This window comes from Bubalus bubalis, chromosome 3 (genome assembly GCF_019923935.1).
Source record: "Bubalus bubalis isolate 160015118507 breed Murrah chromosome 3, NDDB_SH_1, whole genome shotgun sequence".
Lineage (NCBI taxonomy): Eukaryota > Metazoa > Chordata > Mammalia > Artiodactyla > Bovidae > Bubalus > Bubalus bubalis.
This window is the reverse complement of record NC_059159.1, coordinates 85,296,711-85,313,952: the sequence shown is the minus strand read 5'-3', so window position 1 is coordinate 85,313,952 and position 17,242 is coordinate 85,296,711. Positions and strand designations below refer to the sequence as shown.

The window sequence follows — 17,242 nt, the reverse complement described above, 5'->3', positions numbered from 1 at the left end:
TGTAATTTGGTACATTACTATTTATATAAGTAAATATTCTCCATTAAAAGTCATTCTGCAAACTCATTCATAAAATTAAATAAAATTCAACAGCTTTTACATTTAATGTACACCTTTCCTTTTATGGCATTGTTAACCCTAGGGTGAATACAACAAGGAAGTTTGCACTTTCTTTTTCTATGTATAAAGATATGCATGGAGTACGAAGATGGATCCACAGCATAAATGTGTTGTCAACATTTCATGGTGGGGGTAATTAGGAAAAAAAAATCTCAGAAGACTCTGTCAATAGGGGAAGGGAAGGCAATAATGAAAAAAAGGTTTGTGAAACACTATCCTAATGCATTTGGAGACTGCAAATTGAAAAGCAAAAAAAAAGTGAAAAGTAAGAGGGAACTTTCAGAAAATGGAAACCATGGGCTCCTATTTAAGACACAGGCCTGAAGGAAGGTCTTCAAAGAACCTAGAGAGCAGGTTCACAGAGTCAACCACATCCCTAGGCCAGAAGCATCTGCAAGGTCCTCGATGGCCCCAGCCTGGTCCTTCCTCCTGGCCCTGCTGCTGCTCAGCTGCAACGCCATCTACTCTCTGGGCTGCCACCTGCCTCACACCCACAGCCTGGCCAACAGGAGGGTCCTGATGCTCCTGCGACAACTGAGGAGGGTCTCCCCTTCCTCCTGCCTGCAGGACAGAAATGACTTCGCATTCCCCCAGGAGGCGCTGGGTGGCAGCCAGTTACAGAAGGCTCAGGCCATCTCTGTGCTCCACGAGGTGACCCAGCACACCTTCCAGCTTTTCAGCACAGAGGGCTCGGCCACCACGTGGGACCAGAGCCTCCTGGACAAGCTCCGCGCTGCACTGGATCAGCAGCTCACTGACCTGCAAGCCTGTCTGAGGCAGGAGGAGGGGCTGCGAGGGGCTCCCCTGCTCAAGGAGGACTCCAGCCTGGCTGTGAGGAAATACTTCCACAGACTCACTCTCTATCTGCGAGAGAAGAGACACAGCCCTTGTGCCTGGGAGGTTGTCAGAGCACAAGTCATGAGAGCCTTCTCTTCCTCAACAAACTTGGAGGAGAGATTCAGGAGAAAGGACTGACACACACCTGGTTCAACACGGAAATGATTCTCATGGACCAACAGACCACACTTCCTCCTGCGCTGCCATGTCAAGGACTCTCATTTCTGCTGTCATTGCGCCCTGAAATGAATCAGTGTGTAAAATGATTTGTGGAATATTAAGCAACATCATGTTCTTCTCTATAGGCAAAAGATGCCAAAGCTGATCTATCTACATATTTAAATACCTGGACATTTATTTATTTTAATATTTATTTAACTATTTATGAATATTTAAATTATTTTGTTGATAAAATATTATGTATGTATACTTATGGGAAAATGTATATTTTGTATTTAGTCAGTTTATGATTTTTCTTCCTTTATTAAATTCATACTGTAAAAGACTTACTTTGTTTTTTTTTAAAGAGAAACACCAAGCCTGAATGGCATCTTGATTAAAAAATGCATTTTACGAATCCTTGAGCCCTCTTTAGGATTCGCCTGTTAGAAGTAAAAATACTCTAGCTCTAGCTATGTTGTTTGCTGCTCTGAGGACCTTGAAGTGAACATAACCACTCCAAGCTTTTTGTAACTCTGAATTTTTTCAAAAAAGTAACCTAAAAACAACGATCAAAAAAAAAAAAAAATCCATGCTTCAGGATTTGATGCATTCTTGGGAAGGATTTTCTGCCTCTTGTTGGTTGTGGAATTTTTTTCCCTGGAAAAATTTGTAGAGATGCTTGAAGACGTGGTATTCAGTTGGCGAGAGGTCAGGTGAATATCTTATCCTTACACTCAAATATCACAGTCATTCACTCCTCCCAGTGTAGAAATCCCCATTTCTCTCCTCATTCACTCTGCATGAAGGTGTCCTTTCCATTCATACAGCTGTGTCCTTCTCCATTATGGTTTCTGGTTGTCAATTTCCCCTTATGACCGCAAACCACCAACTAAAAGCAGAACCTGAGTGAAAGTTCTAGATCTGTCAGACAATCTCCTATGACTTCATCTGCTCTGCCTGCCAGGCACTGCAGGTCCAGACTGTCCAGCCTCCCAGAGAAACACAGTAAATAGAGGGAACCCCACCCCACAGTGAACAATGGTGGAGACACCAGGGGCTCCTCTGAGCGTCTGCTGCTGCTAAGTCACTTCAGTCGTGTCCGACTCTGTGTGACCCCATAGAAGGCAGCCCACCAGGCTCTGCCATCCTGGGGTTCTCCAGGCAAGAACACTGGAGTGGGTTGCCATTTCCTTCTCCAATGCATGAAAGTGAAAAGTGAAAGTGAAGTCATTCAGTCGTGTCCCACTCTTTGTGACCCCATGGACTGCAGCCTACCAGGCTCCTCTGTCCGTGGGATTTTCCAGGCAAGAATACTGGAGTGGGTGGCCATTGCCTTCTCCTCTGAGCATCTAAGTAGGCTATTCCATGTGCTGGTTGCACCAGGAGGAACTCACCTGGTTCCAGAATCTGAGAAAAGCCCAAAGCACTGGAAACTTGGAGTTGAAATTCAGCAGCAGCTTGAGAACTTGGAAGGAGAACAGAGACATTTAAAGTGTTCACTGGAACAGCAGCAGGTCCTCAGGACACAGAACAACACAGATGAACTACACTGAGGCAAGTGCTTCTCCACAACATTCCTGTTCAGAGACTGAGAAGACTGAAGCGGATGCTGAGAGCACAGAGACAGAGCACGAATGCCTGGCCACCAGCTGTGTCCCCAGCATGGGTGACGTTCACACCACAGCAGCCTGCAGAGTCCTGGAAGGCACGAGGGTCACTCCCATCACAGCTGCAGACTTTTTTCTTCCTTAGGACTCAGCAAGTTATCACAGAGCAGGGCAAGAGGTGCCTGGGGACAATGCAATCCAAGGAAGTTCTTAAATTCCATCACGGTGTCTTTGCATCTTTGAGAGACAAACAAAATCAAACAAGATTGAATAGAAGGGGCACATGCAGGGCTTTTAATACATTTAGCAACAGTGGGACAGAGCTTTCCTTGTAGGACATATGCTAGTAACATGCACACTGGAAGAATACAATTTCTCAAAGTAACAAAGATCTTTGTGGAAATTCATGTATTTAATGTAGGCAATCTTCAGGACATTGATGGATCAGTCATCTTTCTCTTCTTTCCTGTTGGGACATATAGCACTCAGTAGCTATATGTAAAGTCAGAGGGACTTTTGAAATAATTTTATTTTTTATTCATTTTTCACTGTGCTGTGTCTTCATTGCTGCACCGACTTTTCTCTAGTTGTGGCAAAGGTGGGTCCTCTCTACTTGTGGTGCACAGGCCTCTCACTGTGGGAGCTTCTCTTGTTGGGGAGCACAGGCTCCGGTGCACTTGGCTTTGGTAGTGGGGGTCCCGGGGTCTGGAGCACAGGGCAATAGTTGCGGCACACGGCTCAGCTGTTCTGCAGCATGCGCATCCTCTAGGGCCGCATGTGGTCCTATTGGCAGGTGGGCTCCTCACCACTGAGCCACCATGGAGGCCCCTCAGGGAACATGTAAAGTACACTGAGAGGTTTGGAAACCTTCTTGAGGATTAGGGTCCTAAACAAGTAAAAAACATTCTGATATTACTGACTCCCGAGAGTTCATTTTATTGGGAGAACTTGCTGAGGACTACAGGCCAGAGGACAGCCTCCCCTCAGCTCTGAGAAACTGCCCCATGGATGTAGAGGAGGTCAGAATGCATGCGATTGTGGCGAAGGGGTGACGTGCAGATAAGCTCACATCTTGGGAGAAAGTGGCTGAGAATCAGGAGGAATAGATGTCTCTCTGAAAGATTTTAGAGCTTTTCCACCCATGAGAAGTTGTAAAATTGGGTTTATCCGTTTTCTCTGGAAATTATTTAACTATCTGAAGGCCTGTTGTGTCAGTTTTCCCAGAGCACAGAGTGCCTCGTTTCCAATCTCAACCCTGAACTCCTATCAGGGTGTGTTGGAGGTCAGGGACTGCAGTGGGTAGAGACCTCATTCTGCAGAATCTGATGCAGAAAAATGTTTTCATTGTCATCCTGAAGGAGAAATGTCAGAACTCATGTGGAAAGAAACTCTTAGATGCTTTTTTTTGTTCTTAAGCTCACAAGAAAGGGCAAAAGATTAAAATACATAGAAACTAGGGCTTACCTTTCATAGGGTTAATAAAATCATTTTACTATATTTTATTCAAGAAACCACTCATAAAAGCTTAGACTTCTGTGAGGCTTGTGTGATTGGACTTCCCAACCAGGGATTGAAATCAGGTCACAGCAGTGAAAGTGCTGGATCCTAACCACTAGACAATGAGCAAACTCCTGCTTTTCTTTTAGTTGGCAGAACAATCTACTTCCTTCCAACTACTTAATAGTGATTTTGACTATTTATGATTAGATCTCAATTTTGCAGACTGCAGACCACACACTGCGGCCCTACAAAACAATAGGTCATGACCCTTTGGCATTTGAAATGGATTAACGGGTCTTTGTCAACTCATTCTCCCCCTATCACTTATTTCATTGGTTCCTTAAGGAATGTCCATTTGCACCCTTGCTTTTTTTTTTTTAAATTGGATTGTTCAGACAAATCAAAGCCCCCAAGGTTTGCTCTTGAATCTTTGCTATGACTGGAATAGTTCATTTGTCTAGATTTATATTTTTCTCCAGGAGTATAAGTAAGTGGGACCCTAAGAGTAATGAGAGGATTCAGTTAAAATTATAAAGAACTTGAAAATGACTAGTCCAATCAGTTCAGTTCAGTCACTCAGTCGTGTCCGACTCCTTGCGACCCCATGAATCTCAGCACACCAGGCCTCCCTGTCCATCACCAGCTCCCGGAGTTCACCCAAACCCATGTCCATCGAGTTGGTGATGCCATCCAGCCATCTCATCCTCTGTTGTCCCCTTCTCCTCCTGCCCCCAATCCCTCCCAGCATCAGAGTCTTTTCCAATGAGTCAACTCTTCGCATGAGATGGCCAAAGTACTGGAGTTTCAGCTTTGGCATCATTCCTTCCAAACAACACCCAGGGCTGATCTCCTTCAGAATGAACTGGTTGGATTTCCTTGCAGTCCAAGGTACTCTCAGGAGTCTTCTCGCACACCACAGTTCAAAAGCATCAATTCTTCTGCACTCAGCTTTCTTCACAGTCCAACTCTCACATCCATACATGACCACTGGAAAAACTATAGCACTGGACTCCATCAAAAGCTGGACGACCTGGACGCCTGCCTGGGGCAGGTGATGGGAGAGGAAGACTCTGCCCTGGGAAGGACAGGCCCCACACTGGCCGTGAAGAGGTATTTCCAGGGAATCCATGTCTACCTGCAAGAGAAGGAATACAGCGACTGCGCCTGGGAAATCGTCAGACTGGAAATCATGAGATCCTAGCTTGCAAGAAAGGTTAAGAATGATGGATGGTGACCTGTACTCACCTTGACATGACTCTCACTGACTAAGATGCCTCATCATCTTTGCACACTCATCTGTGGTCAATTCAGAAGACTCTGATTTCTGCTGTAGCCAGAAAATTTATTGAATTACTTCAGCCAATACTTTGTCAGTAGTAAATGAATATATATAAATTTTTTTGGCTGCAGGTGCATCAGTCCCAAAGTGAAGACTGCCCTGATTTTATTGTTTGTTTGATTATTTATTTTGTTATATTTATTCCTTTATCTCTTCATATTTACTTTTCCATATAAAATATTTTTGTTTACATTGTATTAAAATTTAACAAATATATTCACATTTTTATTTCATTAAATTTGTAATTTGTTTTATTTGTTAAATATTATGAAGGTGAACTTGAATTTTTTACCGTTTTATGTTTAGTTGCTCGGTAAAGTCTGACTCTTTCGTGACCCCATAGACTATAGCCCACCAGCCTCCTCTGTCCATGGGATGATCCAGGCAAGACTACTGAAGTATGTTGCCATTTCCTTCACCAGGGGATCTCCCCAACCAAGGATGGAATCTGGAATTTGCATTTTAGGCAGATTCTTTACTGTCTGAGACACAAGGGAAGATCCTTGGTTGAAAGAAATGAGAGAAAAAGGGATTTTGTAAACTGAAATTAATTATTTACGATAGTTACTGGGTCATCAGTTCAGTTCAGGTCAGTCATTTAGACGTGTCTGACTCGTGGCGACCCCATGAACTGCACCACGCCAGGCCTCCCTTTCCATCACCAAGTCCCAGAGTCCACTCAAACTCATGTCCATTGAGTCAGTGATGCCATCCAACCATCTGATCCTCTGTCGTCCCCTTCTTCTCCTGCCATCAATCTTTCCCAGCATCAGGGTCTTTTCAAATGAGTCAGCATTTCCCATCAGGTGGCCAAAATATTGGAGTTTCAGCTTCATCATCAGTCCCTTCAATGAACACCCAGGACTGATCTCCTTTAGGATGGACTGGCTGGATCTCCTTGTAGTCCAAGGGACTCTCAAGAGTCTTCTCCAACACCACAGTTCCTAAGCATGAATTCTTTGGCACTCAGCTTTCCTTATAGTCCAGCTGTCACATCCATACATGACCACTGGAAAAACCATAGTCTTGTCTAGATGGACCTTTGTTGACAAAGTAACATCTCTACTTTTTAATATGCTGTCTAGGTTGGTCATAACTTTCCTTCCAAGGAGTATGCTTCTTTTAATTTCATGGCTTCATAAATTTGAGAGGCATGATAGATAAGACCCTTGAGAATTATAGCCATTGCAAGAGATTGGATTACAAACACTTCAGTGAATCTCTGTAGGAAACAGGCTTCCCTGGTGGGAGAGAATCTTTCAGTGGATTAAAGAATCCACGTGCCCATGCACGAGAGGGGTGTTAGATCCCTGGACTGGGAAGATCCTCTGGAGGAGGAAATGGCAACGCACTCCAGTATTCTTCTCTGGGAAATCCCACTCAGCGAATCCTGGCAGGCTACAGTCCATGGGGTCACAAAGAGTCGAATAAGACTTAGCAACTAAACAATGAGAACTGTAGAAAACACCAAGCTGACAGGGCTCAGGTCCAGAGCCGTGAACTCCTGCGCAGGATCCAGGGGAGAACGAGGAGTCCCTGTGGACAAGAGCCTTGACCCAGCGAGGCGCCGCCATAGCCATCTGCAGTGATTTTGGAGCCCCCAACAGTAAAGTCAGCCACTGTTTCCACTGTTTGCCCATCTATTTGCCATGAAGTGATGGGACCAGATGCCATGATCTTCGTTTTCTGAATGTTGAGCTTTAAGCCAACTTTTTTACTCTTCTCTTTCACTTTCATCAAGAGGCTCTTTAGTTCCTCTTCACTTTCTGCCGTAAGGGTGGTGTCATCTGCATATCTGAGGGCATTGATATTTCTCCCCACAATCTTGATTCCAGCTTGTACTTCCTCCAGCCCAGTGTTTCTCATGATGTACTCTGCATATAAGTTAAATAAGCAGAGTGACAATATGCAGCCTTGACAGACTCCTTTTCCTATTTGCAACCAGTCTGTTGTTTCATGTCTAGTTGTAACTGTTGCTTCCTGACCTGCATACGGGTTTCTCAAGAGGCAGGTCAGGTGGTCTGGTATGCCCATCTCTTTCAGAATTTTCCACAGTTTATTATGATCCACACAGTCAAAGGCTTTGGCATAGTCAATAAAGCAGAAATAGATGTTTTTATGGAACTCTCTTGCTTTTTCAATGATCCAGCAGATGTTGGCAATTTGATCTCTGGTTCCTCTGCCTTTTCTAAAACCAGCTTGAACATCTGGAAGTTCATGGTTCATGTATTGCTGAAGCCTGGCTCGAAGAATTTTGAGCATTACTTTACTAGCCTGTGAGATGAGTGCAATTGTGAGGTACTTTTAGCAGTCTTTGACATTGTTAGTGAAATACAACATTCATGCAATGAAGTGAGATAAACTAGGATGCAATTTTGCAAATATTACTGATGATTTTGTTTCCACTGAAGCCAAGAACTTAAAAATTAGTTTGGTCTAAAAATATCTTAACTTGATATTTAAGACTTATAAAGTCTAAGTTATTTATAATTACTTATAAATTATAAGAATCAGCCTGCAATGCACAGGTCCTCAGTTCAATCACTGGGTCAGGAAGATTCCCTTGGAGAAGGAATAGGCTACCCACTCCAGTATTCTTGGGCTTTCCTAATGGCTCATCTGCTAAAGAATCTGCCTGCAATGTGGGAGACCTGGGTTCAATCCCTGGGTTGGGAAGATCCCCTGGAGAAGGGAGTGCCTACCCACTTTAGTATTCTGGCCTGGAGAATTCCATGGACTGTATAATCCATGGGGTCACAAAGAGTCAGACATGACTGAATGACTTTCACTATAAATTTTGAAATATTTTTTAACCAATTAACATTGCAAGAGAAATTAACCATTTATATTAATATTAAATGAAGTAATTTTCAGTCTCAGTCTTGTCCCCAAGTCTTCCCACTTGAGGGTCCGAATATCTCCTAGATTCCTGTCCAGACTTCAGGTGCCTTTCTCTTTCCCTGAATCCCTGAAAGAATTAGTCTTTCTCCCAAGAAACAATCCTGAATTTGAAAATACTTCACAACATGCTCTGATTTCCAGCGATCAATCCCAGCATAAACAGCACTGGTGTAAACTGCTCTGGCCAAAATCTCCTCCTAGGAAGGGGAGGGTGGACATGAGGGCAGGTGCAGAAATCTAAGGATATGAGCAAAGTAGCATTAAAGCTCCACTGGGCAGTGGGACCAAAAAGGAAGCTTCTTCACTGCTCCCGCGGCCCCACGGGCTCGCTTGGCTATGGCGGCGCCTCGCTGGGTCAAGGCTCTTGTCCACAGGGACTCCTCGTTCTCCCCTGGATCCTGCGCAGGAGTTCACGGCGCTGGACCTGAGCCCTGTCAGTTTGGTGTTTTCTACAGTTCTCATTGTTTAGTTGCTAAGTCTTATTCGACTCTTTGTGACCCCATGGACTGTAGCCTGCCAGGATTCGCTGAGTGGGATTTCCCAGAGAAGAATACTGGAGTGCGTTGCCATTTCCTCCTTCAGAGGATCTTCCCAGTCCAGGGATCTAACACCCCTCTCGTGCATGGGCACGTGGATTCTTTAATCCACTGAAAGATTCTCTCCCACCAGGGAAGCCTGTTTCCTACAGAGATTCACTGAAGTGTTTGTAATCCAATCTCTTGCAATGGCTATAATTCTCAAGGGTCTTATCTATCATGCATCTCAAATTTATGGTGATGGTTAACTGAGAAATCTATATGAATCATCTTGGACAGTTAAATATGATTATTTTATAATTATTAGAAATATTAATTTTGTTAATTAATATTAATTCTCGGAAAGAATTACCAGTTGATAATTTCATTTTGTTTATTACATAAACTAATCAGGATACTTTGTCAATTGTTCAATTCATCTAGAAATTTGGAGGTAGACGATAAACTAATGAAAATATAGAGTACTGTAAAAGCAAGGTAAGGAGTACAAAGGCACAATGTGTGTTAGTGAAATAGGAAAATAAGCGATGGTTCAATACATACAATTTGCACAGTGTTTATGGTATGGATAGGGAGGTAGAGTTTGGAATTTGACATAATAGGTTTTGAAACCTGGACTTGCCATTTTTTTATTAGATTGTTTTATTCAAGTAAAGTCTTAGCAGGTGGCTCCTGGAAATGAGAATATGTACAACTCAGGTTCAACTATGTTGGAAGGATTAAGTGTCCCTTTCAAAGGCAAAGGAATTTATAGTTGCTGTCAATGTCATTTTTTATAAAGACTGAAAGTCTGTGGAATTTGTTTGTCAAGTTCTTGGTAATCACGTTCACAGTAGCATTGTAACATTTAATTAGTAATCAATTCAGGATGAATGAGCCATAAAGAGGGATGACAGCATCAAGGAATGTGTTATCCTCAAATAAATATCAAGAATGAAATATATTCTAATGAATCTGCAATAAACACAATGCCTCGGTATCTTCTTGTTACCATGTTACAGGTTGAATGTATGTGTGTTCCCAAAATTCATATATTGAAATCTACCCCCACCATTTGATCATATCAGGAGGTGGGATATTAGAGGAAATCATTAGGGTTAGAGGAGGTTATGAGGGGGGACTCCTCATGCACAGCATTACTGTCTTCATGAGGCTCACAAGACACTTGGCTTCGTCTCTGCTCTCCACCATGTGAGGACATAGAGAGACGCTGGCAGTCTGCAACCCCGAAGAGGGTTCTCACCAGAACTCCACCCTGCTGGCACCCTGATCTCACACTTGCAGCCCCCAGGACTGTGACAAATAAACTTCTATCACTGATGAGCCACCAGACTCTGGGACCTGTTAGAGCAGCCTGAACCAAGACCCAGGGCATGGCACACTTAGCGCCTGCAGTCCACCAGTTGAGGTTGTATGTAAATATTTCATGTTCAAAGCATACATGACAGAGAAGACATTGTCATGTGTAATTACTCTCAACCCCCTTCTTCAGAAAGAAAACTGATAAACCACACTCACAAGTAAAAACCATAGAGTCTGAATCAGAGAGAGGAATGATGGCCCATCTAAAGGACATTAAGAGTACTGATGAATGAAAGGAAACAGCAAGAAAAATGAGGCAACAGAGAAGAATGCTCTGCCTTCTGGTTCTTCCTAAGGGATAATGGGAAAAATATACCTAAAAGAATTTTTATTTTAATATATTTTGAAAAACACTTTGATATTTTAAAAGTCATTTAACCGTTTAGCCAATTGTTCCCTATCCATGGCTTGATCCAAATATTTGCATGAACCATTCCTTTAATCAGGAACCAGTCAGAGAAGGGGCAGTGAAGTTAACCAATTTGCTTAACTTCATGTTTTGGTGAAAGTTAGTAAATTTCAGTATCTTGAGAATTAAAATATTTCCCCTTAATTCCTGAATTTTCCTGCCACTTGTTCAAGAAGAAATCTGTCGGTTTCATGTTCTAATTTTCTTTTTCTTATTATCCATGAATAGGCCAGAAAATATTTTTTTTAGTTTAATCTGTACAGGGATAAATATTCTTAAGGCAGGAAGTAACAGCTCCCCGGTCCTTGGCCCTGGTGGTGGTTGTGCTCTGACTCACCCCCAGGACATCCTGGACACCTTCCAGAGGTCCCATCACCACCACCAGGTTCCCTGTCTCTGAGCCATTGCTGAATGGTGCCAGAAGGACCGGAATAGGTAAAATCGACCCCAACTCGCTGACTCCTCGCCTGAAGCCCTTCAGTAAATGGAATCTTTCCTGGAAAATAAAGCACAAAACTCTAGGGAAGGCTTGGAAAATGCAAGGTTCTGAGCTTGCAACCAGAGGATACTGTCACTGGCAGGGCTATAAGGCTCCCTCTTCAGCTCTCAGCACTGTGAAAACAAAAAGTTTTTCCCCCTAATAGTAAATCAGTATCAAAAGACTCACTGAGGATGCTGTGCCCTGATGGTCTGCAGAGCCCAGAACTTCAAACTCTCCAAAGTGGGCATCCCAAAGGAACCCGAGAAAAAGAGCTCTTTGGCCCTCCTACACCTGGAGAAGCGCGCTGTCCGGGGCTCAAGGGAAGGAGATTTTATTACTATTTTTGAGTTGCTAAATACTGTGACAATCCTGTCTAACTCTGCAACCCCATGGACCGCAGCATGCCAGGATTCCCTGTCCTTCACTATCTGCTGGAGTTTGCTCAAATTCATAACCACTGAGTTGGTAATGCCATCCAACCATTTCCTCCTCTATCGCTCCCTTCTCCTCCTGCCCTCAATCTTCCCCAGCATCAGGGTCTTTTCCATTGAGTTGGCTCTGTACATCAGATGGCCAAAGTACAGGGCTTCCCTGGTAGCTCAGATGGTAAAGAATGTACCTGCAAGTGTGGGAGACTCGGGTTTGATCCCTGGGTCAGGAAGATCGCTGGAAAAGGGAATGGCAACCTACTCCAGTATTCTTGCCTAGAGAATTCCATGGACAGAAAAGCAACTGAATGGCTACCGTCCATGGGGTCACAAAGATGAGACACGACTGAGCAACTAACATTTACTTACATGTTGGAGCTTCAGCTTTATTAGCAATCCTCCCAGTGCTTTTCAGGGTTGATTTCTTGACTGGTTTGATCTCCTTGCTATCCAAGGGACTCTCAAGAGTCTTCTCCAGCACCATCATTTGAAAGCATTGATTCTCCTGCTCTCAGCCTTCTTTATGGTCCACCTCTCACATCCATACAAGACTATTGGAAATACCATAGCTTTGACTATACAGACGTTTGTTGTCAAAGTGATGTTTACTCTTTTTAACATGCTGTCTAGTTCTGTCATAGCTTTTCTTCCAAGGAGCAAGTGTCTTTTCATTTTGTAGCTGCAGTCAATGTCCACAGTGATTTTGGAGACCAAGAAAAGAAAATCGGTCACTGTTTCCACTTTTTCCCCATCCATTTGCCATAGATGTCAGAAGCTTAGGTTTTTAAATGGTGAGTGTTATGCCAGCTTTTTCAGTCTCCTCTTTCACCCTCAACAAGAGGCTCTTTAGTTCCTCTTCACTCTCCCCCATTGGATTGGTATCATGGTATTTTATTCTTTATTCCTATCAAAGTTGTTAAGAACATCCATAAGTATGTCAAGAGCTAAACAGAAAGAAATGTTATAAAATTGAGATGAATATTCAGCAGACAGGGAATTAAAAATTGATTTCTGAAATGAAACAAAGTTAAAAGTACTTCAAAATAAATATGAAGAAAAGAACCTAAGATTTTCAGTGATTTTGAGTTTTCAAAGATTTTTAAGTCTATCTATACTGTGTTATTTGAGAAGACAATGGCACCCCACTCTAGTACTCTTGCTTGGAAAATCACATGGACGGAGGAGCCTGGAAGGCTGCAGTCCATGGGGTCGCTGAGGGTTGGAAATGACTGAGCTACTTCACTTTCACTTTTCACTTTAATGCATTGGAGAAGGAAATGGCAATCCACTCCAGTGTTCCTGCCTGCAGAATTCCAGGGACGGTGGAGCCTGGTGGGCTACCGTCTATGGGGTCGCACAGAGTTGGACATGACTGAAGTGACTTAGCAGCTTAGCAGCAGCATACTGTGGTATTATTATATATTTTTATATGAATTTCATATGAATATGTAATTTGGTACATTACTATTTATATAAGTAAATATCCTCCATTAAAAGTCATTCTTCAAACTCATTCATAAAGTTAAAACTCAACAACTTTTACATTTATTGTACACCTTTCATTTTATGGCATTGTTAACCCTAGGGTGAATATAACAAGTAAGCTTTGCACTTTCTTATGGAGTACAAAGATGGATCCATAGCATAAATGTGTTGTCAACATTTCATGGTGGGGGTAATTAGGAAAAAAAAACTCTCAGAAGACTCTGTCAATAGGGAAAGGGAAGGCAATAATGAAAAAAATGTTTGTGAAACACTATTCTAACGAATTTGGAGAGTACACATTGAAAAGCAAAAATAAAAGTAGAGAAAGTAAGAGGGAACTTTCAGAAAATGTAAACTATGGGCTCCTAGTTAAGACACAGGCCTGACGGAAGGTCTTCAGAGAACCTAGAGAGCAGGTTCACAGTCACCCACCTCCCCAGGCCAGAAGCATCTGCAAGGCCCCCGATGGCCCCAGCCTGGTCCTTCCTCCTGGCCCTGCTGCTGCTCAGCTGCAACGCCATCTGCTCTCTGGGCTGCCATCTGCCTCACACCCACAGCCTGCCCAACAGGAGGGTCCTGATGCTCCTGCAACAGCTGAAGAAGGTCTCCCCTTCCTCCTGCCTGCAGGACAGAAATGGCTTCGCATTCCCCCAGGAGGCGCTGGGTGGCAGCCAGTTACAGAAGGCTTAAGCCATCTCTGTGCTCCACGAGGTGACCCAGCACACCTTCCAGCTCTTCAGCACAGAGGGCTCGGCCGCCACGTGGGACCAGAGCCTCCTGGACAAGCTCCGCGCGGCACTGGATCAGCAGCTCCCTGACCTGCAAGCCTGTCTGAGGCAGGAGGAGGGGCTGTGAGGGGCTCCCCTGCTCAAGGAGGACTCCAGCCTGGCTGTGAGGAAACACTTCCACAGACTCACTCTCTATCTGCGAGAGAAGAGACACAGCCCTTGTGCCTGGGAGGTTGTCAGAGCAGAAGTCATGAGAGCCTTCTCTTCCTCAACAAACTTGGAGGAGAGATTCAGGAGAAAGGACTGACACACACCTGGTTCAACACGGAAATGATTCTCATGGACCAACAGACCACACTTCCTCCTGTGCTGCCATGTGGAAGATTCTCATTTCTGCTGTCATCAGGCACTGAACTGAATCAATTTGTCAAATGATTTCAGGTATATTAAGTGACATCATGAGCTACTCTACAGGCACTACTCCTTTGCAGATACTCAAATTGATCATCTACTTATTTATCTATTTGGACATTTATTTATCTAATTTAATATTTATTTATCTATATTTAAAGAATTAAATTATTTTGTTCATATAATTATTTATGTATACTTATGGGGAAAAATATATTTGTATATATTTATATATATATTCATTAAACCTTACTATAAAAAACTTCCTTTGTTTTTCTTTAAAAAAGAAACATCAAGACTGAATGGGCAACTTGATTAAAGAATGCATTTTACAATTCCTTCACTCATATTTATGATTTGCACATTACAAGTAAAAATATACTTTCTCTAGCCAGGTGGTGTGTTGCTTTCAGGATGTAGATGTGAACATAATTAATCCAATCATTTTCATAACTTTGATTTTTTTAATGGAAAGTAACCTAAAAACAATGATGAGTTAATTTATAATAAAATGTTAACTATTTTAAAAATAGTATAATTAGTAGTAGAAATGAATATCAGTTAGCTTGAATGCTACAATGAAAGGGAGAAAAATGGAATTCCCCCAGTAGAAGGTGGATCAAGCTGTGAGAGGATATAAAAATAAAAGGTAACTACTTATAGTAGACATTTCAGTGCAAATGTTCAATGGATATTGGAGATGGCAATTTACAAGCAATTTCATAAAGTGTAAGGCGTAACAGAAGAACTCATCAAATAGGATGAGAGTATGGAATGAGAAAAGGACTTAAAATGGAGTCCCATGACCTCAGTGTTAAAAGGGAGGGAATGGCACAAGGGAGCAGCGATGGAACGGCTATGTGTTAACAGCACACGAGGGCAGGAGGAAAAGGGAACCCAGGAGAACGGCTCTGCCGGGCAGTTTCCTCATCTTTAATATGGGGACATGAATGTAGTTTTCATACAATTACTGTTTGGATTCAGTGAGTCCATATCACACAAGAGGCATCAAGCCCTCCTGGCAGAAATCATCAGGACCGTGAGAATCACAGAGTGGCTGCCCTCAGGGACGAGACAGGACAGCCGCCCTGAGACAGCGACTGGAGGGCAGCATGGAAAGGTGCTGGCCCCTGACAAAGATACTTTCTTTTCAACTTGGGTGCTAGTTTCAGAGTGTTCTCAGTGTGACAACTTTCCTTTGCTGTATGCTGAAGAGCATTCCAATTTCTGGGTTTCATACTTCTAAAAGCATTTCTATGAGTTCTGAAGAAACTCTTTGAGAAAGCAAGATTAGTAGAAAATGCTTTGATCTAAGACAAACATGAAAAATAGGGAAAGAATAGACATCTCACATCAATGCAGATAATCAAATACATGCAGAGGCAGGAAGCAAAGAGCAGGGGCTGTGAAGTGTGTGGTTCTGCTCTCCAGTCCTGGGCTGTTTCGGGTTGGATCCTAGTTCTCTTTTCCATAAAGTCCCTTGTCCATCCTTGCTGGTAATGTCACCTCATGGAGCCTCTGCATTGCTACTGAAAGACCAAATCCCAAAAGAGTTCAGAAGCCAATTTTTGCCCTTCTTGTACTATAAAAGTAAGAAACATTATTAATGAATGAAGTGTTTGATTTTCTGCAACCTCCAAGGGGACTCACGCCAAGGGCCACCTTCCAGGATTGCTGCTGCTAGTGCCCTTGTCTCCACGGCAAGCCCCTGCTGACCCACCTCCACAGGAGACTCCACCTTTAGTAGGTAGGTCTGGTTTGGTACGCTGTGGGGTCACTGCTCCTTTCCACTGGGTCATGGTGCACTCAAGATTTTGTTTGTCCCCTTTGAGAATGGAGTCTTTTTCCAACAGTCCTGTGGAAGTCCTGTAATTAATCACACTGGCCTTCAGAGTCAGATTCCTTGGGGATACCCAGTCCCTTTGCCAGATCTGCAGGCTTGGAAGCCTGACATAAGGCTCAGAACATTCACAAGAGTGGAAGAACTTTTTTGGTATTACTGTTTTCCAGTTTCTCGGTTTCCCATCTGGCAGGTATGGGGTTTATTTTTATTGTGATTGAGCACCTCCTTTGCCTCGTTGCAGTTTCTTCTTTGGCTTTGGACGTGGGGTATCTTTTTTGGGTGGGCTCCAGAGCCCTCCTGTGGATGGTTTTCAACAGCTAGTTGCGATTTCAGTGCTCTTGCAGGACAAGATGAGTGCATGTCCTTCTATTTTGCCATTTTGAACCAGAAGCTAAGCCAAAACTTTGATATTTCACCATTGAAATAGGCTGAAGTATCTCATGCACACCCACCATATCTTTTATTCACTGCCATGGACATACTTTGGCTGAGATTTGAACAGAGGGTTAATTACTGGAATTAGGTATGTTGCCTGTCTTCAAATAGTATGATTTTCTAAGACAGATCTTAAAAATCAAATGTCAATGTGCTGTACAGAAAATATTATTATCGAGGCATATCCAAGTTCCTGCAGTAACAAGTCAGGGTTCATTTATAAAAAGTGATCAAAAAAGATTCCACCAATTTATATATTTACCATATTTCAACTTTTATTATTTTAAGAATTTCCTGTAGTCTATACTTTTCAAGATCAAGGTCTTGCTTTTTAAACACCTTTTCCCCACACACATCCTCCATCAGGACTTTCTAACTGAGAGTCCCTTAGATGGGGAGGAACTGACTCCCCAGAGCAGGAGCAAGTCTCCATTTCTTACTCCCACCCAGCATCCTGCACAATGGTAGCATACTACTGGTCCTCAGGGTTGTCAGTAAAAGTGTAAGTGTAATAATGATAATAATAATGATAAGCTTAAAATAGTTTTACCAGTTAAACTGTTTGAAAATGATAAACTTGCTGCATTTTTTCGTTTTTATTTTTTGTGGGTTTCTCTTGTTTTCTCAGGTGACCAGTATATTTGTTATCTGGGCATCT

The 17,242-nt window shown here is 42.8% G+C and overlaps 1 protein-coding gene and 1 pseudogene across 1 annotated transcript; both read left to right on the top strand.

The window, feature by feature from the left end:
* Positions 1 to 525: 525 nt before the first annotated feature.
* Positions 526 to 1,194, top strand: LOC112583541 (interferon alpha-H). Its single transcript, XM_025279277.3, has one exon. It carries the CDS (start codon positions 526 to 528, stop codon positions 1,093 to 1,095), a length of 570 nt encoding a protein of 189 aa, XP_025135062.1. The 3' UTR covers positions 1,096 to 1,194.
* Positions 1,195 to 13,632: 12,438 nt separating this feature from the next.
* LOC102408204 lies at positions 13,633 to 14,318 on the top strand (annotated as a pseudogene).
* The last annotated feature ends 2,924 nt before the right edge of the window (positions 14,319 to 17,242 follow it).

Coding starts and splice junctions, on each gene's coding strand:
- LOC112583541 (XM_025279277.3), top strand. CDS start 526: ATGGCCCCAGCCTGGTCCTTCCTCCTGGCCCTGCTGCTGCTCAGCTGC.